General features: G+C 38.1%; 3 protein-coding genes across 11 annotated transcripts; 1 reads left to right on the top strand and 2 right to left on the bottom strand.

Moving 5' to 3' along the window:
• Positions 1-346: 346 nt before the first annotated feature.
• Positions 347-12,255, bottom strand: LOC135834654 (uncharacterized). Of its 8 annotated transcripts, none has more exons than XM_065348585.1 (9): positions 12,008-12,255; positions 11,808-11,916; positions 11,611-11,705; positions 11,296-11,500; positions 10,814-10,958; positions 10,661-10,746; positions 2,780-9,230; positions 2,608-2,680; positions 1,952-2,043 (listed from the first exon to the last, which is right to left on the bottom strand). In XM_065348585.1, the coding sequence occupies exons 1-5, from the start codon at positions 12,080-12,082 to the stop codon at positions 10,837-10,839; spliced, it is 606 nt and encodes a 201-aa protein (XP_065204657.1). In that variant the 5' UTR covers positions 12,083-12,255; the 3' UTR covers positions 1,952-2,043; positions 2,608-2,680; positions 2,780-9,230; positions 10,661-10,746; positions 10,814-10,836. The 8 variants fall into 8 exon arrangements, with proteins under 8 accessions (XP_065204662.1, XP_065204660.1, XP_065204661.1 ...); XM_065348586.1 differs by having other exon boundaries at positions 2,780-8,757; XM_065348587.1 differs by having other exon boundaries at positions 10,661-10,734.
• Positions 12,256-15,452: 3,197 nt separating this feature from the next.
• On the top strand, positions 15,453-20,480 carry LOC135833661 (uncharacterized). Its single transcript, XM_065347428.1, has one exon. It carries the CDS (start codon positions 15,453-15,455, stop codon positions 20,478-20,480), a length of 5,028 nt encoding a protein of 1,675 aa, XP_065203500.1.
• A 331-nt stretch (positions 20,481-20,811) lies between these two features.
• Positions 20,812-23,466, bottom strand: LOC135834653 (uncharacterized). 2 transcript variants are annotated; one of them, XM_065348581.1, is made up of 5 exons: positions 23,232-23,466; positions 23,043-23,148; positions 22,846-22,940; positions 22,527-22,731; positions 20,812-21,079 (listed from the first exon to the last, which is right to left on the bottom strand). In XM_065348581.1, exons 1-5 carry the CDS (start codon positions 23,304-23,306, stop codon positions 21,060-21,062), a joined length of 501 nt encoding a protein of 166 aa, XP_065204653.1. In that variant the 5' UTR covers positions 23,307-23,466; the 3' UTR covers positions 20,812-21,059. The 2 variants fall into 2 exon arrangements, with proteins under 2 accessions (XP_065204653.1, XP_065204652.1); XM_065348580.1 differs by having other exon boundaries at positions 20,812-21,113; positions 23,232-23,462.
• Positions 23,467-24,741: the final 1,275 nt, after the last annotated feature.

Raw genomic sequence — 24,741 nt, 5'->3', positions numbered from 1 at the left:
ATCGATTCGTTCGGGAACGAGTCACTTATACGAATTGATTCGTTCGTGAATGATTCACCTAGAAATCAGATTTTCATTTGAAGAAAAGTCGGTCTTCTCACGCTAAATGCGTAAAGGTTTTTTTTTGCTTTGAAATGTTTTAGGTAAGTAAGTAGGTATCTATTTTAAAAAATACTGATTTTTCTGTTCTGAAGCAAGATTAATTTGCACTGCTAGATATTTCTGTGCACCCTGTAATACATACCTATTTACATTTACCTAATTCGATTCCTATACTTAGATGAAAGTGTCATGATGACAGATGATTAACAAAACATTTTTATTTTCAAAAATGAATAGGCTGTACTCAAATTAATTTTTTTTTAATATAAAACGCGTTCACAAACACAAATGATTAGCATATGACTATAATAAAATATGGTTTGATTTTTCATTGTACTTATTGTGCATCTAAGTGACATATTAAATATTGCGGCAAAACAATAAATTGTACTAATTGTACTTAAATTAGTTTACTAATTATTAGTTAAGTATCTATTCGACTATGATCTTATATACCCAATAGTTGTTGCATCCGGGCCGACATATTGAACATTGCGAGCTTCATTTCTTAACGAATAATCTCGGTAGGATTTCACAATCAACGCAAAATAAGATGCAGCTCCTATACAATTTTACAATAACATTGAGATGAAGGAATGCCTACTTAGTATTTTTAATATGGATATATTGGATATACCCATAGTATAAATATGGGAGAATGGTGCATATTTATATAATATGTAAGTACTCGTATTTCTTACCTATTCCAAATAAATAAATCAAGAAAATCAATGCGACGTCTTCACTACTCCCATACCCAAAATAGAAACTAGCCAACGGATTTAACCCCGATAAACTTCTTTCTACCTCCAACGCGAATATTACCAATATCTCCTGAAGTATTGTAAAAGTTATGGAGTAACATAGGTACCATAAAAGACCGCTTAAAAATTTGCATTTGTTCTGAAAATATAAAAGGGTAGTATATCGCACCTCGGAAGTAATAATAAGGTGACATCTCAAAAAAAATTGATTTTGACGTTTTTGCATTTTTGGGGCTTGTATGATCCCCCTCAACCAAAAATAACACTTTGAGTTGGGTAGTGGGTACATTATCTAGATCATGTAAAAAACCCAAATGGCCTAACTCAAAATCCTAACAACATTGCAAAAGTTGTTTGGAGTTATAAGGTGACATCTCAAAAAACTCCACCTTTTTTGAGCGAATTTCGTACACATACAAAGTGTTAACAAACAGTTTTGATTGTTTTGAATGTTTGTCAGTTAGATTTAGTCACAAGGAGTGCATTTTTTATTGGTTTGTACCAAATGGAAAACATTTTTCAAATTGATCACTTTTCAGAAAAATGAATTTGCACATATAATGAAATTTTAGTTTTTTGAGAAAAACTCAAAAACTAAGCACTCTAGAAAAAAACTAACGACACTATGTCGATTGGAAATTTAATTCTCTACAACTTTGTTATCATGAAATTTTTTTGGACGCTTCCTTTCGCCTCCACATCAACTTTAATGAAAGGTTATAACACAAAATGTTTTCCAAACATTGAAATATTTCCTCTTTAAGATTTTATTTTTCAAAGTGTTCTTATGCTAAATGAAGGTAGGATACCAGATCTTTAAAATGAGGTGCTATTCATTCCTCACAATTAATTATAAGTTGATAAAAATAATGAATCAAGTTTTTTAAAAAAAAAGAAAATCACTCTCCTGTAAAATTTCACTTTTTTGAGATGTCACCTTATTATTCCCGAGGTGCGATATGTAGTAGGTAATCAGATTATGAGCAAACGTTACAACGTTAGCACCTCGTCCGTGGTAAGTACATTTACATTATAAAATTACACTGCATGCTGCGACTAATGGATGAAAATACATGGTTACCTACCTTTTGAAGTGCCCATATCGCTATTAGGGAAACTGTCATTCCAATAGTGGTCCTTGTGACTTCATAGGCAAGTAAATATGGTAACCAAGAACCTTCAAAAATAAATTAGGTATATTTATTTTAATTGGTATAAGTACATAAGTAATGTGTACCTAGTTGGATGCTTATTTGATCCAGGATATGCACATATTTTCAGGTAGGTAGGTACCCAGGTGATGATTTTATCTAGTAAGAAGACATCACTTAAGGCCCAACCAATCAGATGTTCGAATATCAAATTAAATAGCAAGTAGGTATCATGTGTCATATCACTGTAATACTCTGTATTTGCGCATTATTTCACAAAAATCGGAGGAAACTGCAACGAGAAACGGGATCTAATTTCAACGTGAAAACCATAATTTTGTGATGTGCATGTACCTTGTAGATGCGTAAAGAAATTGCGTCGGAAACCTTGAACAATAATTTGATCATAGAAAATTTTGGTCTAGACTGTTTTCTTAAAATAGAACTTTTTTTTCAGGTTTGAAATTTTCGCATTGTTTGTGAAGTAAAAATGACATCTGAGAGAAACGAAGAGCACTGGTAAACTCCTTGCATTACAGTTTCTTCAAAAATCAATAGCAAACCGAAAAATACAATGAGGACATACTTACTTGTTTTGGTAGTCCAACGTTGAATGAACATAAAATAATACACAGCCGATATACATAGATAGAAACTCCATACCTGTGTAAACAAACAGTGATTCAATTTAGGTACCTAAGTAAATGAAATGATTATTTTGAAAACAAACAGCACTCTTAAATTTTCTTTTAAAAAACTTACTAGTAAACCCCATGCTGCAATATACGTTCCACTTCGGAGAGAGCACCCGCAACAGAATTCTTTCACCTTCACCATTTTGAAACAATTCGCAGATAGTTCTTGCCCAATTACAACCCAGCTGGCAAAGAATTAGCTGTGCTACTAGAAGCGTATGGTAGCACCGCTACTATTACCAACACATTCACAAATTTTCAAGTAAAATACATTTTACTTCGCAATGTGTTAGTATGAGAAGTGGCGGTGGAATTGGCAGTGTATAGCTGTGCTCACTACCATGGTGTAATATGTCATGCTACCATTGCGCTACTAGCTGTGCAGCTATCTCCGCTGCTATTCACCCAGCTAGAAGCATTGTTGCTCAAGTGCTGCTAATCATGCTGCTAGCGGCAAAAATAGGTGTGTTTAGCAGCACTCACCACCAAAGAAAAAAAGGCTTGCTACGGTAGCGCAACTAGTAGTGCAGCTATCTACGCTTCCACTCACGCTATGGTAGCGAATGCCGCTTTGCACTACTAATCACCCAGCTAGAAGCGCGAATAGAAGCGTACAGTGGCATCGCACCTCTATAGAATTTAGCGGCATCCGCAGTAGCGCAGCTAGTAGTGCAGCTAACTGCACTTCCACTTGCGCTACTGGCAGTAAATTCCGCTTTTCACTGCTATAAAAATTAGATAGTTTCATCACTGGTGATTTTTTTTTTAATGTTTCTTGATTAATCACTATCCAGGGCTATTTTCTTGCTCTTCAACATTCATGAAGTTCCCAGTAGAATGAACTCTTTTTTTAACCGTTTTAGAAGAATTTTTCTCTTTTTTATTTTTATTGTTGGGGAATATTTTAATTTAAAAGTTTTATATTGTATTGGGCTATTTTTTTCGCGAAATTTCTAAAACTGACTCAACTCCCATATCTTTCGTTTTTTTTTCAATTTTCAAATATTTAATTAGGTACCTATCTTATACTCACTTATGCTTACATATTTCTTTAGACTATTTACGTTTTTTTTGGGGGATTATTTTCAAGAATTGAAGTTTTTTTTGCAATATTCTTGAGAATTTTCAAATATTTGTTCTTTCTGCGGATTTCGTTTCATCTAAAATTGCCTAAAAAAGTGAATAATGCCTAAAAATTCTTTTTCATGCTGTTATTGGTAGAAAATGTGAAAAAATGCTTCAACAAATTGAGCTCATTTTACTTGCAAACTTTTTTTTTTTTTTTTTTTTTTGGATGGAACCACCTTTTTTTCCCCTATAAATCGCAATCCAACTCTAAAGAATTAGGTAGGTACTCATAAAATTGTGACCCGCCAAGTTATCATTGAAAGTGCATCCGCTCCTTCAAATTTATTTCATTTATTTCGCTGGAGTCACTTGACTTTTATTTTCCTAAATTTGGAATTTCTAAAAAAAATAGCAGTTCAAGTTTGAAAAATTATTTTCCACCATCAAAACTGATTATGTTATGCTTTCCTTGTTGATAAATTTTCAAAATCTCTTGTGTTTGCTTTGCTTGAATTGAATGAATTTTATTTTTAAAAACATGCAATTCCGGATTCTTCTTTCTGTAGTTTGAAATAATTGAAAAACAATTAGGCTACTCAAATTTGGAGAATTCCAAGGTTTAAAGCATCTATCATTTTTTACCATAAAAAATGTTGTTTTTCTGTTTCCCCAGTCATAAATTTTCAAAAACTTTTGTCTTAGGTTTGTTTGCATGGAGTGAATTTTTTTCCCCAAAATTCTCCATTATTTTTTATAAAATATTGTTCCAAGTTTGAACAATTTAAACGTTGAAAAAAAAAACATTTTTTAGAGTCGAAAATGATGCCGTTTTGCATTTTAGATTAAGCCTATAAATTTTCAGAAACCACAGCAAAAGTCAGAGAAAACAATTTTTTTATATCAAAATTAATGTTGTATTACTTCCAGAATTAGTGTAGGTACGCTAAAAATTTTCCAGGATGAAATAATTCATTTGAAAAATTTCAAAAATATTACGACATCAATAGAATAATTCAAATTTTTCGTTACAAGCCCATCATTTTTGAAAATTTAAAATTACCCAATACTTAATTTTTTTTTTGTGGTGAATCCGTTGAGTTTTTTATGGTCCGAGACTGAGAACAAAAATGACTCCAAGTATAAAGATTGATTTTTTTTAATGAAGTTACTGAGATTCGTAAGTAAATAAAATGACCAAAAAATTGAGGAAAAATTAGGAAAAAAGGTAAAAATTGAGGATAAGTGTTCAAACTCTCTAAGTGATCTCGGTACCCCTGATCTTTGAGATTACTAAAAAAATTCCTTATTCCCTATGCATAAGAACAAAAAGCATGTTTGAGCAAGAAAATTGTACTTACCTAATGTATTGAATATTGTCATTGGCAAGCAGAATATCATTTTTCAATTTATTATTTTTGACAACATACCTAATTACGAAAATTGGGATTTCAAATTTGAATTTATGCCTACTTATTCATTTAAGGTTTTCTTAAATGTTTAGTCAAGATTTATGGACAATTTGTAAGCTCAAAAGACTAACTAAATTCAATTAATTTCAATTCGAATATGAAAATTGGTCCTGTTTTCTGCACTACATAATAATACATAAATAATAAATTATCATGTTTGCATAAAACAAAAAAATAAATCAATAAAAATACCCAGAAGTTGAATGTACAACTCCATGCATGTACAATATACTTCAGAAGTGCGCTGTTTCAAAAATAATAGTCCTTTAGCATGTTACAGTTCATTCTTTCATTTAAACGGAGAAGTTAAGCAGCATCGAGCCTGGTTGGAACTTGGATGGGTGACCGCTCGAGTTTATGCCCTGTAGAATAGAATGGTCGAGTACCTTGTCTATAACAAAGAGCTGAGGTTTAGTGATTGTATGGGGAATGTACGAGTTCCCTCCCTATACCACTATTAAACCAGTTTTTATTTTTTTTTTCATTGTTCCTTTAAAAAATGGTAGCGTGCACACCCATAGCGCTCCTAGCAGCACACTTGGCTGCACCATAGCAGCGTAAATGGAAGCAAAAGTAGCAGCGCATCTAGTAGTGCAATAGCAGCACAAATGGTGGCAAACATAGCTGTACAGCTATAAACCAGTTCGCGCGCCGCTATCCATGCATCTAGTAGCATGAATAGCAGCATATTTTAAAAATTAGCAGCACTTTGCCAGCTGGGAAAGATCCAACCGCGGTGCTTTATTGGTGATCTAGCTGCTAGTTTATAATGTTGCGTAGGTTGATATGATAAAGAAAGCGATGTACTTATTTTTTTACATATTATTATAATTTTGATTGTATTTTTTTCCTCTAATAAAATTTCCGTCACATGGGAACTTCTACCCACCATTATTGAGTGATGCATTACACATTGAACAAATCAAGATAAAAATGAAAATTTAGTTTCCCAATATGAAATCAGTGCTCATATCATGATTAGGTCTGATAGCGATAGGAAATAGAGGAGTTTTCCAAAAATCGTTTTCCTTTTCTGTACTCCTTTCCTTTTCCAAAACATATTTTTCTTTCACTTTTCCATAAAAATTACCGTACACTTTCCCCTTTCTAAAAGTTACATATTTGCTCCTTGTAAATTTTCCTGTTTTGGGAATAAAAATAATATATGAATCCTCATTGCAACCAACCAGAAAAGATCTTACAGTTCTTTCATCAAATTTTGCTAAAGGAGATGCAATTAAAACATGAGATAGACAGCCAAACCGTTTTATGTAAGGTGCACCGGGGGAAGTTGGAATTCGGGGTAAGTTAGAAAACTTGCTCTAGCACCTAGAGGTTTATATCTGGCGAAGTGCCACTAAAGGTGACTTGAGGGTACTACCCCTACTTCATCAAGGCATAAAAATTTTCACGATTCAGTTTCATTTTAGATGTCTTTGGTTCAATTGTATTTTGTTGTTGTTTTGAACTTATTTTGAATTTGGTCTAAAATACAGACTTTCTATTTCTTAGTTTTTCGCATATAGCGGACGAACCGTGCGTCCTAGTGAAAATCTGATGAGAGTGATCTCAAAGAGAATTAAATTCTCTACAATTTTGTTTCTATGTAATTTTTCTAGGACGCTCGGTTTGTGATCTACGCCTCTGCAAATTTTAGCCTGTTCTGACTTCCCCCAATTGGGGTAAGTCAGGACAGTTTATATTTTATTCCACTGAGCGAAAGCTACTGTGTCAATCGCGCTCAAATTTTTACCATAGGTTGAGAACCCTTATGGGAACCTACATAATAAATTTGATCCATATTGGTTCATTAGAAGTGGAGTAACAGCTGGTCAAAGTTGAAATTGCAAAAAATCATTCTGACTTGCCCCGGTGCACCTTATTTTACAGTACATGGCTTTTTCACAAATAACAAATAAGGGCATTTTCCTTTTTAACGTTTTCTTCGGTGTCAGATTATGGATCTCAACTGCATATTGAAGCACAGGCTCGGACCCACCCACCGAGTTACCAAGAAAATCTCGGTGGGCCGCGACGTTTTTGGGCTGATGAGGTAAAAACTGGGCCACTTAAAAAAATTCTGAATGAATTTTTATGCTCAGTGTCTTGCACTTTAAAAAAGGGGAGAAAAAAAATTGGCAGATTAATTGAGGAGCCCAAAATCAGGGGGCTGAAATGGGATATCTAGGTAGACCACGTGTTCAATGGGTCTGGCCCTGCTGAAGCGCCCATCAGAGTCCTGCATGGTGTAGTTAAAATAGCCGGATAACTGCTGGAGCTATCAGCTAATTTAACTACACGTTACTAACTGTAGTTAGTTTTGTCGGCGCGCGCAACCGACAAATAACTAACTACAACTACCTGCCGATGCAGCGGTAAGTTAGCTTCGGTTCTGTAGGTGTCTCATCAATTCCTTTTTGGTGACTCATCAAATAGATAAGAAAGAAGCAAATGTTATTTTTCCAATAAGAACGCGGTATACCTAATCGCAGGTAGTGAGTTATTTTAACTACAAGTTAGTCAATGGTTACGTTATCTGAGTTACAAATATTATCTCACTGGCTGGTGCGGTTATAACCTGACATTAGGATGACTAATAACCATAGCTGACTAACGCAGATAACTTTTAACTACACCGTGCAGGACTCTGGCGCCCATGCCCACAATTCTTTAGGAAACCCTGAATTGAAAATTAAACACCTGAAAAATCTTTGAAGACTGATCCCAGGTGAAAGAATACCATTGGTTTTTAAAACCAATGGTATTCTTTCACCTGGGATATTTTAATCATTCTGAAGTTTCATTCAGATTTGTAGTGTACGCAGGTACAGGCTTTAACATACATTTTTCTATCTGCCGTACTTTGCATTTAGTGCCGGATCAACTTCAATGATTCGCAAATCATGAGCTCATAAAACGATTATTTCAATTTTTGGCATACCCGGCGCCTCCACCATGATAGAAAATTACTAATCTTTTGCCAAAAATGTCCGACAAAATACAAAAAATTAAAAGGAGCAACGAGAAACTTTATTTGAACCTTTCCAGAAACCATTCATAAAACAATTAAAATCTCCTTTCAGTTCCAATACCAATAACTACCAATAACCAAATACATGAATCAATTCAATGAACAAAAAAATACTGAATTGTTGTACCAGTAATAGGACAGTGTACAGCAAGTGAGCTAGTTGGATGAGTCAGAATTTGAGGAATAGGTTGAGGAGTGAGAGAATGAAAAGTAGGACACTCAAACATGACGTTTTTATACTGTTTAATAAATTTAGTACATAGCAAGCTAGACCATAAGTATGTACTGAGACATTTCGTTCTGGGTTCAGGGTTCAGCTCCAGCATGAAAAATAATTCTGTTCCGGTTTCCTATATCATTCTGCTCCGCTTAAAAATATTGTTCCGTTTCAGTTTAGCGTTCCGTTCCGCTCCGCTCCGATTTTTCTTTTTTGTTTTAGAGAAGGTTGCATTCAAAGTACATCAGAATTTTCATGTTCTGAGCAAAAATTGAAGTTAAAAATGTTGAAAACCCCGAAATTTAAAAAAAAAAATGGTTGAATTAGGAGCGTTTTAATGAAATTTAAAGTCCATCTCACATGAGAAATTTGAATTTTGATCGCTGAAAATTGCAGCTTTGTTCCAAAAGTAGGAAAACTACATTGTATAATATGGTCTTTTTCATGTCATTTACCATGTCTTTTTATAATTTTCTAGTTTATTGAGGTAAAATTTCAGCAAAAACACCTTTTGTTCACACTAGGTATTATCTTGCAAATTGTTCTTTAAAGGTCAAAAAATTTTGTCAGGTCGGAGCTTTAAAAACCCAAATTTTATTCCAGTTCGGTTCCGGTTTCGCTCCTGTATATTTTTTGAAAGTTGCTCCAGGTTCCATTCCGCTCCGCCAAAATTCTCCCAAAAGTTAGGGGTTTAGCGCTCCGGTTTGTTCCAGTTCAGTTCCGCTCAGCAACACTGTACAACATAAATCTACGAGTTGTTTCGACCATATTTACCTAACCATATCTTCCAAACATAGACACTGGACCTGAGGAATAAGACAACCAACTGCAGGCCAAGGGGAATGGAAATTGTAAAGAAAACTTGTGTAATGCAAATTTATCCCGCTGGGTGCTCTTCGCAGCACTGTTGTCAAATTCTTGAGCAAAGTACCATTTAAAATACAGCGCAACCCTAGCACAGCCAAGAGCATCCAGTGAGAGAAATTGGCTCTACATAAAATATCACTACCCACTTGACAAGAGATTTGCCGGTTAAGCTGAAATGCCGGTTGATTTTTGTAAATTTGCCGTTTAATAGGTGCGCAAAAATGACAGTAAATTTGCCATAGAAAAAACACCGGTTAGAAAAAGCTAGGTACTTTTTATAAAAACAGCCATTTAAACAGCCGTTTTTGACCAGCGAATGGCAGCATTTTTTATTTGCCGAACTGCCGGTTCTCACAAATCAGCTGTTTTTTATTCACCGATTATAGTGCACATGCGCAATGGGTATTCACAACTTATTTTTAAAAAATTGAATAAAAGTACGAGGTGCTGTACATGTATACCGCTTGAAAACAGAAATATTTACCTTGCAATGATAGCTGAGTGGTTAGAGCATTGGATTGTCATGCGGGAGTCCTGGGTTCGATCCCCGCTTGGGCTGGAAATTTTTTGTAGATTTCAGGTTTTTATTCAGCGATTTAATGCATTAGGTATTTAAACAGCAGCTGATTTTTTCCTGGCGTTTTTTTAATGGCAAATTTACTGTCATATTTGAGCCGGCTTTTTCACTGGCTTTTTTTATCGGCGAATCTATTGTCAAGTGGGTACTGTCCCTCTTCCCTGCTGCCTGCAGATTGAAGTACAGCGCTGCCAAGAGCACCCAACGGGAGAAATTGACGTTACACAGGATATTTTGCCAAGATGGCTGCCAGTTGGTTGTCTTATACGCAGGTCCAGTGTCTATATCTACTTTCAACGGATAGAGCAGACCTGATTGGATTTGACCATTTGAACTGAATAAATTTGATCAGTTCTGATCCGATCTGGACATTCTCCTGATCCCATTACATTTGATGAGATCTGATCAGGTCAGAGTTTTGATTAAGAAAACTTTGTTCAGACCTAATCAGATCCAATAATTTCCGTTTCCCTTTGAGATACATACTATGTTCAAAAGGAATCATGATTCGGATATTTCGTGGAACGAATTGTAGGTATCGCTCGTCTGATGAGAGGTAATAACATCAGAATATTAATCGGATTAAATCGATTCAGATTTTATCAGATTTTCCCCTGGGCGGAGTTGATTTTCACACAAACACGAAAAAATAATAATAATAATAAATGAGTTTGGGGCAAGTCCTTATGAAATTTAATGAGAAGTAGGTTAATACATACCTATGTACGAGTATTTTATTTATTTTTCAATATCACGGTTTTTTATTACATCATAAATGCATCCAATTATTACTCTATGTTGGCACCTAAAAAATATTCAAACTGTCTCTAATAATTTATTCATATTTTTAAATCAGATAATATACTACCTACATGGGTTTTTGGTAGGCAACCATTTAGGCAGCTATGTAACCAACAGATGTTGCATCTGGGCCTACAAATTTGACATTTCGAGTATCATTCATTAGTGCATAATCTCGACAACTTTTAACTACCAACGCAAAGTATGATAGAATACCTGAAAAAAATAAATAAATAAAAAATAGAATAAATTTTCGAACATTTGTACCGAACATTACTGAAGCTAAAATTCAACTTTTCACGGATATTCTAGTGAATATCGTACAGAAAATTGAAATTTTAGTCCATTTCAGAGACACTGTCTCAATTTTAATTTAATTTTTAAAAATTCCAAGCATTATTGATGCAGGTATCAGGATTTTTCAACGTTTCACACATTAAATTTGGCCAAAATGATCAACAAACTGTACTAGCTTAAATTATCTGATTATACATATCTGCTTAATATGCTTTGTATGAGTTTGCAAATAATTTTTTTTTTAATAGGTACCTACCCATTTGAAACAGATACGCTAAGGAAAGAAACGCAATATATTCCGTATCTTCGCGGTGGAACTGAATAATATAAGTGATCGGATTAGCTCCATTAAAACTTTCTTCCAAGAGAGGGTCAATGAAATTCAGTACTTCACTAAATGCGGTAAATATCACGGAGCAACAAAGATACCAAAAAAGCCCGTTCAAAAACTTCGCTTCATTCTGAAAACATAAAACGATTTTATTGGCAATTGATGATGATTAGAATGAGATGCCAAGTGTCAGATGTTGTCCAAGAGTTAGACGTCTATATCAGTTACCGAGGTACCTACCTTTTGAAGAGCCCATATCGCTAGAATAGAAACTCCTATTCCAACAACTATTGCTAGTATATTGAATGCAAAAATATACGGGGAAGGAGGTTCAGCTGTAAGCAAAACATATTTTGTCTTAGGTACTGTTAATGAAATTAATGTTGAATTTACGACGTGCAGATGTTATTTGTACTATTCTATATCGCCTTGCGTACCTACATCAAACCTATAACCGCCGTATTCAATCATGAAATCCTTCCTGCTTAAGCGAAAAACGTAAAAATAAAGTTGCGCAGTTGCTGGTAAAAGTATGCAATTATATACCTGGAATTAGTTTATAATACGAAATAATTAGATAAGTATTACCATTCCATACCCCAAGTACAGATACCAATGCTCAAAATAATAATCTTACCAGTAAACTCCATGAAATAATAAGTGTTCCAGTCCGAAGTGTAAATCCGCAACAGAATTCTCTCACTTTCACCATTTTAAAATAAGTGGTTTAAAAAGAAGTAGATACTTGGTCATTGAAAATATCAACTTAATCAGGCCTACGTGTAAATTTTGAACAATATAAGAAAGCACCACTTATTATACGCAATGTTGCGTGGTAGTTGGGCATAACTGAAATACGAGTATGTAAATATGTATGGCAATTTGATAAATTGTTTTGCACTTTGTTTACAAAATTTTCGTACAACGGAAACCCATTATCGAGTAAAGATTCAATTTATCTGTTTGTTTTCTGCTCTCGCCCTTCATAAAATATAGATAATTTTCAGGAAATTAGATACCTACCTATTGAGCATTTTCAAAGCAATTCAACAGCTTAAGTAACCAAAGAAATTATGCCCGACGAGTGGTCCGAAAAGCTCTATACTGGAATTTTAATTAATCATAAGGTACCTAAATCTCAGACTTGGATTTAAATTTAGTACCAATCTTTTTTGTTTGTTCTCCTTCGATTAGCAAGATCAGCAAAACCAATTTGCATGTGCACAGTTTGGGTATCTACATAGGAAAGGTATGTATCTACATATCTGGATTACCAAGTGAATTAATCGAAGCACCCAACAAAGCTTCCGGTAAAACATTATCTAGTAGAGGGGGGATGATTGAATTTGAAATATGACCCGATGATTAGGTCATCAGTTCATTTCAGATTGATACTTTGTCCTGCTGTAACCTAACAAAGGAAAGAAGTGTGATAACCACCAATCAGAACAATACCTACGTTGCTTTCACTTTTGAAAAAAAAAATCGTGGTTTTTTGCATTATCCTCTCCCCCCTCTGTTTTGGAAAAAATGGCCCAGTTTGAGATTCTGCGTCAACCTAGGCCATTGTTGTGCCATTCAAATCCAAGACTACTTCAGAGTTCTACTTCTAAGTTAATCTTGCAGTTGGAAAAAGAAAAAACTCTCTCCTTATTTTTAATGCTTTTTATTGCAAAGATCTTTTCAAAAAGTACAACTTTTCATCATCAGGCAAGAGCACTTAATGAACTAATACAAAGTGTACATCTTAAAGTAAAAGTTGGGTGTGGTCACTCCTTTGGGTGTGTCAGTTTCTCTGTGTTGTGATTGGTCCTAAAACTTGGGTGTGGTCACTACCAGGATGGGTGTGTCTGTTTGTTGGAATGTGTATGTGACTGGTTCCATGTAGGCATTTGAGCAGGTCAATGTCCAAAGGTCCCCCTAATTTAGGGAAGCAATAGCCATGCACAAAAACAATAGAGAAAAACTCCTCAATGATGACTTGGGACCTTTGGACATTGACCTGCTCAAATGCCTACATGGAACCAGTCACATACACATTCCAACAAACAGACACACCCATCCTGGTAGTGACCACACCCAAGTTTTAGGACCAATCACAACACAGAGAAACTGACACACCCAAAGGAGTGACCACACCCAACTTTTACTTTAAGATGTACACTTTGTATTAGTTCATTAAGTGCTCTTGCCTGATGATGAAAAGTTGTACTTTTTGAAAAGATCTTTGCAATAAAAAGCATTAAAAATAAGGAGAGAGTTTTTTCTTTTTCCAATTATTGGACTCCTTAGTTTTGGTTCATTATTTACCTATTAATCTTGCAGCTCCAAATGAAATTTGTGCATACCTATTCTAAAAGGCATGTAAAGTTCAAGTTTAGAGGGACTTGAGGGGCTTATTTTTTCCATTTTTGAGGATAGGACATTTTGCAAAAGAACCTTTTTTGTTCATTTCAAAAAGATGAATCAAAAATTTTGGTCAGAAATGTCAAATTGTGGAAAAGGTTCCTGACCTCTCAATTTTCAGAAGGGGCATATTTTAGAAAAATCAAGTATTGGTCACAGAATATTGCAAAAATTATGCAAAGGTAGAACAACCAAAAATTCATGAATGGTTAGAAAGTTGATATTACGCCTGTAACATTCGCTTTAAAAACTTTTTGAAACTCGTTTGAGAAGGAATGCCTGTGCCTAAGTACTTAATATGTCTCCTTCAATTTTTAATGTTGCGTGGGATATCACGATAGCGCATGAAAATAATGTATTATAATTTGATAAAAATAGTTGATCAGCTCTTTTTTTTTGCAAAATTTCCGCGCTACGGATGCTGATTACATATCAATATAGGATGCTCACGAGGATACTCAAACCACCCAGAAAAAAATATATTTCATTTGTTTGTTTGTTTTTTTTAGTTATTTAAAAATTAATTTAGCTAACGAAAAATGTATCGTTGGTGAATCAAAAATGCAAAAATAACGTTTTGTCTATAAAATTCGATTAGGATCACTATTAAAGAAAAGAAGAAATTTCGATGGAAACGTTTTGTGAGTCAGATATTTATACAGAGCTTTTTTAATTTTCGGCATAGGTACCTAAGTTATTTTCCAAATTTTTTGTTCAAAATCAGTTTTTTCAATCACATTACTCCATAGAAGATCTCAGCATGGAAGGGACGATGGAGTGGCAATAATTTTAAAATGAAAAAATATAAATGCCTGGGTATATTCACCCAATCATACTGAACCTAAGAAATCATAAATAAATAATTTTCAATAAACCATATGTGTTAACGCTCGATTCATCCCTTAAAAAAAAGTAAAAAGTTGTACCTACCTAAGTAACTACTACCGCAGTGAACCGGTTGTTCGTCACGCGGCCTATGGCCACGGATGCGAACCACGACCACGTTTTCGACTCGCTTCTCTTTGGAAAATGTACCGTTAAATTGATTTTATACTTACGACGTATATTTCGTCAGCCTATGTATGTACTTCTTTACTTCGAATAAAAACGTTCAAAAATGGTCCGTTTTCGAGTTTTTTAATTGCATTTTCGAGGGTATTGATTACGATTTCGAGTTATTTACGATTAATTACAAATTACAAGATCGATGCACTAGTACATTTAACATTTTATGGTGACCCCTACGGTGATAATTGTGATCGCGAGTTCGTGAGTGTTATGTGCATCCGCGGCATTGCGACATGATTATATGCACGCAGCTTTAGTACTTACAGATTTATACAACCGCTTCTTTACCAGTTATTATACATCAGAATTTGTACATCAGCCAGTATTCGCCTTACTCAGCCATGGTACTTCCTACAAGTAAGCGAACGCCGGATTCGATCCGCAGATTGAGAAATAATATTGTCAGTATTTTTACATCTACGAGAACATGGTTCAATAATGTGGCAATTACGAAAACTCCGCGAGAGCTCAAGAAATGACTCGAGAGCCTCGAAGCTAAATACACAGAGTTTGAGAATTTAACCTCCGAATTAATACTGGAAGACCCAGCAGAGACTGACGACATCGCGAATCAGGTAGCTAACGAATATTTTCAGCTTGTAGCTGAGATGGAAACTGAGCTAGATCGCCTAGAGCCTACTCCCAGTGTACAGTCCTCTCAACAGTATGGTTCCTGTGTCAACTCCAACCCGATAGTAATTAATAAATCATCAGTGAGATTACCTAAGCGAAACCTTCCGGAGTTTGATGGAGAAATTGAGGGATGGGCCAGCTTCTATCAACGCTTTACAGTCGCGCTGCGAGACGACTCCGTTGGTGATTTGGCCAGGTTCGAGTACTTATTAGATTGCGTTAAGGGCGATGCCTACGAGCGAATTAAAGGAATTCCACTGCTCGAAGAGAATTATCAGACAGCCATTATGCAGCTCAGACGAAGGTACGAAAACAAGCGCTTGAATTTACGTGTATTTTTGACTAAACTCCTTCGACTACCTTCCGTTTCCGAGAATGAACCGAATTCGCTCCGCCAGCTCATTAATCTCACCACATCAACGGTCCGTGCACTAGAGAATCTCGGTTTCCAACTTGACATGCTATCCAGTGAGCTCATAAGCCAGTTAATCGTCTCCAAACTGGATAAACGCACGCGGGAGCTGTGGGAGATGAAGCTATCTGACGAATTAGACAACGATCAGCTAGACGACGAAGTAACCAACGAATCTAGCTCATACAGCGACCTCATGGAGTTCCTGGAGCGTCGTCTACGTGTAATTTCGTCCGTGTACATCGGTGACTCAACCAAGAAGGACTCTGTTTCGACGAAACCTACTCGACATCGTGCTGCTGCGTTGGTAGCTACCTCCACAGCCGACAGTCCACCTACTGCTCCAGTGACAGCTAGCAAGTCCGCAGCGGCGGCGGACGCGGCGCCTACTTACCAGCCACGTCCGTGTGTGTGTTGCGATCAAACACATCCCCTGTACCAGTGTAACCAGTTCAAGGCGCTCAGTGTTCCTGCCAGATACCAGAAAGTTCGCGACGCCAAGCTGTGTGTGAACTGTTTCTCGAAAGGCCATTGGGCAACCAATTGTAAGTCCATTCGCTGCAAACTGTGCCACAAGCTTCATCATACGTTACTCCATTCCGAAGCGCCTACTGAGAATCCGATAGTTACGCCATCGGCGGCGGCCTCTGGAACTCCAGGTACAGGCACCTCCATTCCGCCTAGTACTGGACCCAATGGCGCTGTGGTAACCGCACTTACGAGGCGACGGACCAACGGGGTTCTGCTCGCAACAGCTATAGTAACAGCCAAATCAGCGTATGGTTCCTGTGAAGCGACGGTGCTACTGGACGGCGCGTCACACGTATCCTTCATTACAACCAGACTTCAGCAGAAGCTCAAACTTCCAACATCACTGTTCAGTACAGCCATCAGTGGGATAGGCAGCGCCGCAGCGATGTCCAGCCAGCGTACTACTGTACAGCTGACGGCGCGCAACGCACCATTCTCCATCAGCATCGCAGCATTGGTCATCGATCAAATTACTGAGCCACTTCCTAGCGACGCCTTCACCATCCCATCGGACTGGCAGGTGGAAGGCTTACACCTCGCCGATCCACGGTTCAACGAGCCCATGGATATCGACATCCTAATCGGTGCAGACTCGATCTACGACATTCTACTACCTGAGTTCCGGCGTCAGCCAAGCGCACCTGTGCTACAGAGCTCACAGTTTGGTTGGTTACTCGCGGGTCCTTTCCTGGCGCCAAATGCGCCATCCAACGTTCGCTGCTTCAAGGCGACAGTTACATCCGAGGAGCTGCGCGCTATCACTCAGTTTCTTGATGCAGAAGGTCCACCCCGCGACACAGATAAGCGTACCTCCGACGAACGAGAATGCGAGCGCATTTTTGAGACAACCTACACACGAGACTCTACAGGACGCTTTGTTGTCGCACTTCCACGACGTCCGGGGCTCACAGTTGGCGAATCGCGTAGCCAGGCAGTCGCGCAGCTCCGACGCACTCGCATTGATGACCAGTACTTGCAGTTTATGACAGAGTATGAAGAACTTGGTCATATGACGCGATGCGCGCCTCCAACGCCAGACCAAGAAGTCTACTACCTACCTCATCATGCCGTTTACCATAACGGAAAAATCCGAGTAGTATTCAATGCGTCAGCCCCATCCAGCAATGGCTTATCTCTCAACGACCTTCTCTACGTTGGGCCTACAATACAAGCCAAGCTTGCCTGGATCATCACACGGTTTCGGACACACGCATACGCATTCACTGGAGATGTGGTCAAGCTCTACAGACAGTTACTTCGAGCAATCAAGGATCGCAACATGCAACGAATCGTGATGCTGATCGATCAAGTGATCATAGATTTTCAACTCAATACAGTAACCTATGGCGAGGCCTCCGCGCCCTACGAAGCGACAAGATGCCTCATGCAGCTAGCTATCGATGGTAAAGCCGCCTTCCCAGCCGCTGCTGAAGTCCTTGAACGAGAGACGTATATGGATGACAGCGCATCAGGCGCAGACTCGCTTGAAGCGGCGCAACGGCTACGAGATGACCTCGTTTCTCTACTCAAGACTGCTGGGATGGAATTTTCACCATCGAAATGGCGCGCAAACCATCCGGCACTACAGCTACCTACTTCAGAGACCATTGATCCTGAGCTTCTCAAACGTGGGAATGTCCTAGGAATCGAATGGAACACCCAGGCTGATACGTTCCAGTTCTCTAGCTTAGCCGAGGTGAAGTCGCCTGGAGCCCTGCTAACACGACGCACTGCACTGTCATTGATCTCAAAGATTTTTGACCCTCTAGGGTGGCTATCTCCTCTCACCATTACTGGAAAACTACTGATCCAAGAATTATGGCTGGCAAATGTGGATTGGGATGATCAGATCGCACCCAGTATGCAACTACGCTTCGACGAATTCTTCACAAAGATCCCCTTACTTGCAGACTTTAGTATTGAACGCTACCTCGCCACTGGCGATCCTACTCTCATGCAGTACGAAGTGCATGGCTTCTCTGACGCGAGCCAGCAGGCCTATGCCGCCTGTGTGTACATTCGACGATGCAACGGAGCTACAGTCACTGTTCGATTGGTACAAGCCAAGACACGCGTCGCACCCAGAACAACAGCACGTACGATACCTCAACTGGAGTTGTGTGGTGCCCTTCTCCTAGTCAAATTACTGCAAGAAGTAACAAGCGCGCTCGGCTACCCTATCGCACAATGCTACTTGTACACAGACTCAACGATTGTTCTCGCCTACCTAGCAAAGGATGCCGGCCATTGGAAGCCATTCGAGGCAAACCGAGTCAGAAAAATTACAGCTGTGGTATCCGCGGACCAATGGCGACACATACCAGGCGAGCAGAATCCAGCAGACTTGGCTACACGAGACGATTCCTTCTCTAAATTCCCAGAGTGCCAGGAGATGTGGACTTCTGGTCCCGAATTCCTGCATGCGTCAGAGATCCCACAGTCCGTTCAGAGCGAAGTCCGCACCTCCGTTTCAGCTTTGGTAGTCAGGATGACCCCAGCTGTAGAGTACGTCAACGTCGTTCCTCACCTACTCCATCGATTCTCCGAATGCTCACGAGTCCTCCTTACAGTTATGGCGCTACTTCGAGTCAAGGACTTCCTCATAGCCAAGTCACGAAGAACCGCTCCACCAGGCGGCTGTTTTTCTGTCACCGAGCGACGACGCGCAGAAGCAGTTATATTGCAAGCAGTTCAGGCTGACGAGTTTGCCAAGGAGCTCCAATGCTTCTCAGTTAAAACGGTTCTACCAGCAAAAAGTCACCTGAGGTCGTTGGCACCCATCCTGCACGAGGGACTGATCCGCGTAGGTGGACGAATTACCCATGCCGAGCTTCCATTTCACCAACGCCATCCCATCATCCTACCAGCAGCACACCGACTCGCCAAACTTTTAGTTCGAGATTGCCATTTTTTCTACTCACACTCCGGAGCACAGTTCATTGAGAATTTCTTACGTCGACGCTATTGGTTCATTGGCAATCTCAACGCACTGATTCAACGCTGCATTCGCACTTGCGCCAAGTGCACACGATTTTCCCGGCACTCGCCACAGAGTCCATTTATGGCGGATCTGCCGGAAACTCGAGTCAGGCCAACGCCACCATTTTCTGTCATGGGAGTGGATTTCGCTGGGCCCTTTACGCGCAAGCCAGACATACGTAGCCGCAGCGCTACTGAGCTTAAAGCCTACGTAGCTGTATTTGTGTGCTTCAGCACGAAGGCCGTTCACCTCGATACAGTCGCGGACCTATCTACTCCAGCATTTTTAGCCTGCTTTAGGCGCTTCGTTTCACGACGCGGCCTACCGCAAATTGTCTACTCAGACAATGGCACCAATTTTGTGGGCGCCTCCAACGAATTAAACCGACAATTCGACAGAATAATGCGCGATCCGGCTATCCAGAACTACGCACTCGTTTGGAGCATCGAATGGCGGTTCAATCCACCAGCAGCGCCTCACATGGGAGGTCTGTGGGAATCCGCCGTGCGCATCATGAAGCAGTACCTCTACCGCATCGTCGGAGCACAACGATTAGTCCTAGATGAGCTTTCAACCTTTGTTGCAGAAGTGGAGGCAATAATGAATTCTCGCCCCCTCGTTCCACTCACCTCGAACGTCAATCCAGATGCGCTGACCCCTGGACACTTCCTTATCGGGAGACCATTAGTGGCTCTACCTGAGGAGTTCGTTGAACTCGAGAATATTTCGTCTGTTAAGCGCTGGACTCTCGTCACACAGCTCCGTAATCACTTCTGGCGTCGATGGTCCGAGGAATATTTGCGGTCCCTCCAAAAACGTGTAAAATGGACCTCGACAGCCCCAGCACTGAACGTTGGCGATATCGTGCTGATTCGCGACGAAAAAGCGGCGCCTTTGACTTGGCCTTTGGCCAAAATTACGCAGACACATCCTGGAAAGGATGGAATCGTTCGTGTCGTCGATCTAGTAAGCCGCAACGGTTCCCAGCTTACGCGCCCTGTCCATCGGCTCGTCCTACTGCCAACTCTAGAGTCAATTTCGACGCCAGTAACCCCGACGTCGACGGCGGCGGGATGTTAACGCTCGATTCATCCCTTAAAAAAAAGTAAAAAGTTGTACCTACCTAAGTAACTACTACCGCAGTGAACCGGTTGTTCGTCACGCGGCCTATGGCCACGGATGCGAACCACGACCACGTTTTCGACTCGCTTCTCTTTGGAAAATGTACCGTTAAATTGATTTTATACTTACGACGTATATTTCGTCAGCCTATGTATGTACTTCTTTACTTCGAATAAAAACGTTCAAAAATGGTCCGTTTTCGAGTTTTTTAATTGCATTTTCGAGGGTATTGATTACGATTTCGAGTTATTTACGATTAATTACAAATTACAAGATCGATGCACTAGTACATTTAACAATATGTAATTATTAAACAAGTAGGTATATAATATTAATTGTAATACAATAAAGTATAATTTTTTAAAAATATTATCTAATTTACTCAAATGGAATATTCAATGCTCAAGTATTAAATATCGTTGTCAATAAAACATATGTACAAGTCACGGATTAAACAGGTATAATCATCCTAGGCAGCTAAAAATCCCACTGCTGTCGGATCTGGACCAACAAATTGAGCATTCTGAGCACCATTTCTCAGGCTATAATCTCGGAAACTTTTTATAACAAGAGCAAAATAGGATAAAATCCCTAAACAAACAAGCAAGTAACAAAATAAATGTTTGTACCTAATACGTATTTTCCTTGTGCAAAATATGAGGCCCGATATTTCAAAATGGCTTACGGGACTTTTTTTAGTGTGCGTAGCACACCATTAGTTTCAGTCTGAAAGTGGAAAAATTCTTTGGAACAAATGTTTTCTTAGATGGGTGGATCGATTTTTTTGAAATTTCCACAGGTAGATGTGGTCTAACGTGAGGTATGGAACGCTGTAATTGCAATTAATTACGAAAATTTGTACCAAAAAAAGAATAAAAAGGGGAAAAGGGCCATATCAAAAGCGAAGCCGACAAAAGCAAAGCCAACATTAGATAAATTTCGAAATTTATGTAACACCACAGGGGTTCTAAAATCTTTTCTATTGTTAATTTTCAAATTTTTATCAGAGGGAAGCCGACCCCTGTGGTGTTATATTTATCAAAAGCGAAGCCGACATCTGTATTAAAATGTAACACTGCAGGGGTCCTAAAATATTCTTATCTGCAGTGTTATCTTTCCCATCGTTCAATTTTAGAACACCTGCAGGTGTTTTATTTACACACGTTCAGTACCTACACCCGAAAGTAGGTGGTTACCCTTTCTGAATCAAAACCCACCAGTCATTTGTGATTTTGCTGTGCTCCCAAGAGGTTCTCTCACTCTCTCAGTACTGTAGTGCTTTTGGAGTCGCATTATGCTTTCAAAATACATCGCGTTGTGCTCTGGAGCTTTCAGAATAGCATAGTGTATTCCGAATTGCGTTGTGCTTTTTTTCAAAATTGCGTTGTGCTTTTTTTCAAAATCATGTTGTGCTTTTTTTCAAATTCACAATGTGCTTTTTTTTTTGAAGTTTGCGTTGTGCTTTTTTTACCAATTGTATTTTTTTTGAAATCTCATTGTGCTTTTTTTCAAAATCACGTTGTGCTTTTTTCTGAATTGTTTTTTTTAAATTTGAAATCATGTTGTGCTTTTTTTTCAAATTCGCGTTGTGCTTTTTTTCAAAATCGTGTAGTGCTTTTTTCAAAAACATGTGGTGCTTTTTTTCAAAATCGCGTTGTGCCTTTATTTGAAGTCGCATTGTGCTTTTTTTTCAAATTCGCGCTGTGCAGTTTCAACATGTTTTTTGACCTCTCATGAGGCACACAACACTCCGAAATCGGTCAATATGTCGCATTTATAAGACTCAAAATCCATTGCTCGAAGATGTATTTTAGTAATATAGCGGCAACCTCGCTGGCATTATTCAGTAAACGCACGTGTCAGATTTTGTCATTATCCCCCCCCCCCCCCGATAAAGTGTCAAAAGCTGACAGCAGCCGTTTCATGGCAGAATATCGTGCCTCATATCAAAATAATAATAATAACATGGAACAGGTGGGGATAAGCATTCTTCTATATACTTACCAATTCCAAACAGATATAAAAGGAAAAGAAACATTCTGTTCTCCAGTTCTTTGTTGTACCTAATTTGAGTAGTGACAATCGGATTTTCTGCGCTCAGTGCTAGCTCCCAAGAAGGTAAAAAGAGCACTAATACTGAGCTAAATGCGAGAGCTCCTGCGGTGTAACACAGGTACCAAAATAGACCATCCAAAAATTTAACTTTATTCTAAAAATCAAACACAACTGTTAGATGGTGAAATTGAATAGGTACGTACATATTAGGTATCAATAGTTAATCAAAACACCACTTCGATTGCGATCCAGAACTTCCAGAGCTTACCTTTTGAATTGCCCATATTGCTACGATAGAAACCGCTATTCCGACAGCAATCCTTATTACATTGTACGTAAAAATATAAGGAGAAGGTGTTGCAACTGAACAAAAAATTAAATTTCATTGCTAGCTGTAAGGTAATCCTATGAGTATGCTTCGTGATGAAATTGTTGAGTTAAACTTTTTAAATGTCAAAAACTTACCGCTGTATAAATATGAGGATTGGGAACTGGAATAATTATATTTACTTTGACGAAGAAGGCTCAAGTAATTAACAATGCACAAAATAAAAAACAAGCAACAGTTCATCTAAAAATCAATACTGAATAGGTAAATAAAATTGAATAATACTTATAGTTTTTTAATAGGTAATCAGAGTTTAGGTAACTTACGAGTGAGCCCCATGCAATAATGAAGGTTCCACTTCGAAGTGAACATCCGCAACAGAATTCTCTCACTTTTACCATTTCGAAAATATACTTATTAATGATAATCAGCAACTGAGAAACGAAAATTCTTCAAAAGTTAATTCAATTTTATGTAGATAAACTGAATTCGGTTATTTAAAAAGAATGACTGCGTAAAATATGCTCCATCGACGGCGTGGTCTTTCTCAGTTTATATGTAATATGGTGTGGGGTTTGAAGATAGTACGTATCACTTATCCGGAGTTCATTATCTCAAAATGATGTATAGCTAAGTAGACTTAGGTACTTTTCCTATGTATATTATTTTTTATGTAGGTACCTATTTTTATTTTGGCCTCTAATTTTCATCTTGCAGGAGGGTCATTTGAATCAAAAGATTTTGTCAGAAATGTCAATTCGTGAAAAAGTTTCTTGACCTCTCAATTTCCAGAATGGGCACATTATTTAGAGAAATCAAGTACCTATGTGTATGTATTGGGCACAAGTTATGTCTACGTGGGCAAAGAATTGTTCCAAGACTGGTTGAAAGGGGAGGGGGATTAAATTCAACTATGTAAAATCGATTGAAAAAGTTTGTGTAATTTTCATTTTTCAATGAATGACATGAAATTTTCAATTTTTTATTGAGCATGAGCAGAGAGTAATTTTAAATTTTTATCCGGTTCTACTGCATAGAGCCATTGAAAATTTGCAAATCGCATACTTCAGGATGCATAGAATTTGTATTTTGAATTGTTTTTTTTTCTTGGCAAATAATTAGTATTTTACATCAACTGTTGTCAAAATACCAAAAGACATCATTTCTGAAATCATAAGGAAGTATTTTGAAACGCAGTGGTACTAATTTTTTGCTCAATACTGACAATTTCAAAAAAATTTCACAAGTTTATCTGTTTTTCTCAATTTTTTGAAATTAGCAATATAATGGGCAAAAAAATTGGCACCACTGCGTTCCAAAATATTTTTCAAATTTCAAAAATGATATCTTTTGGTCTTGGATGTTGATGGAAATGGCATAATAAGTCGACGCAAAATCACAAAATATTATTTTTTCGAAGTGGACTATTTTTCCCAAAACAGGTTGGGTAGAAATTAGAGCGAAAAAGCGCTCATTTTCGAGGACCCATAATATCTTATTTACAGTGGTGTTTGTGGAGCTAAAAATTTTTCGAAGTAACTTTCAGCTCAGAAAGAAGATTTTCACCGAATCAAACATCGCAAAATTATCGTAAAAATTCTAAAAATAATTCACAAAGAATTGCTAAAATGTAAAATCGGCATTAAAAACACTGAAATTTATTATATTTGTAAAATTGTTGGAAAAACTGCAAAATAAACGAAAGGGCATAGGTGAGTAAGATGGGCGAATCGGCCACCGGCGCATTCAGTGATGAAATTTTGGTGGTAGGTAGATACCATCAAAATACTTTATTCCGCCAAGTTACAGACCTGATACTTGAGTGGCTCTTGAGTA

The sequence above is a fragment of the Planococcus citri genome, chromosome 2, assembly GCF_950023065.1.
Source record: "Planococcus citri chromosome 2, ihPlaCitr1.1, whole genome shotgun sequence".
Classification (NCBI taxonomy): Eukaryota; Metazoa; Arthropoda; class Insecta; order Hemiptera; family Pseudococcidae; genus Planococcus; species Planococcus citri.
This window is presented reverse-complemented; position numbering and strand designations above follow the sequence as displayed.

Bases quoted from the DNA above. Each gene is read 5' to 3' on its own strand.
- LOC135833661 (XM_065347428.1), top strand. From the start codon at position 15,453: ATGGAAACTGAGCTAGATCGCCTAGAGCCTACTCCCAGTGTACAGTCC.
- LOC135834653 (XM_065348580.1), bottom strand. From the start codon at position 23,306: ATGGTAAAAGTGAGAGAATTCTGTTGCGGATGTTCACTTCGAAGTGGA. The intron at 22,732-22,845 runs GTAAGCTCTGGA...TTTGATTTTTAG, and splicing joins CAATATGGGCAATTCAAAAG to AATAAAGTTAAATTTTTGGA. The intron at 21,114-22,526 runs GTAAGTATATAG...TTGTTTGTTTAG, and splicing joins TTTATATCTGTTTGGAATTG to GGATTTTATCCTATTTTGCT.
- LOC135834654 (XM_065348582.1), bottom strand. From the start codon at position 12,082: ATGGTGAAAGTGAGAGAATTCTGTTGCGGATTTACACTTCGGACTGGA. The intron at 11,706-11,807 runs GTACGCAAGGCG...TTTTGCTTACAG, and splicing joins CGGTTATAGGTTTGATGTAG to CTGAACCTCCTTCCCCGTAT. The intron at 10,959-11,295 runs GTAGGTACCTAT...TATTTTTTTCAG, and splicing joins AGCGTATCTGTTTCAAATGG to GTATTCTATCATACTTTGCG.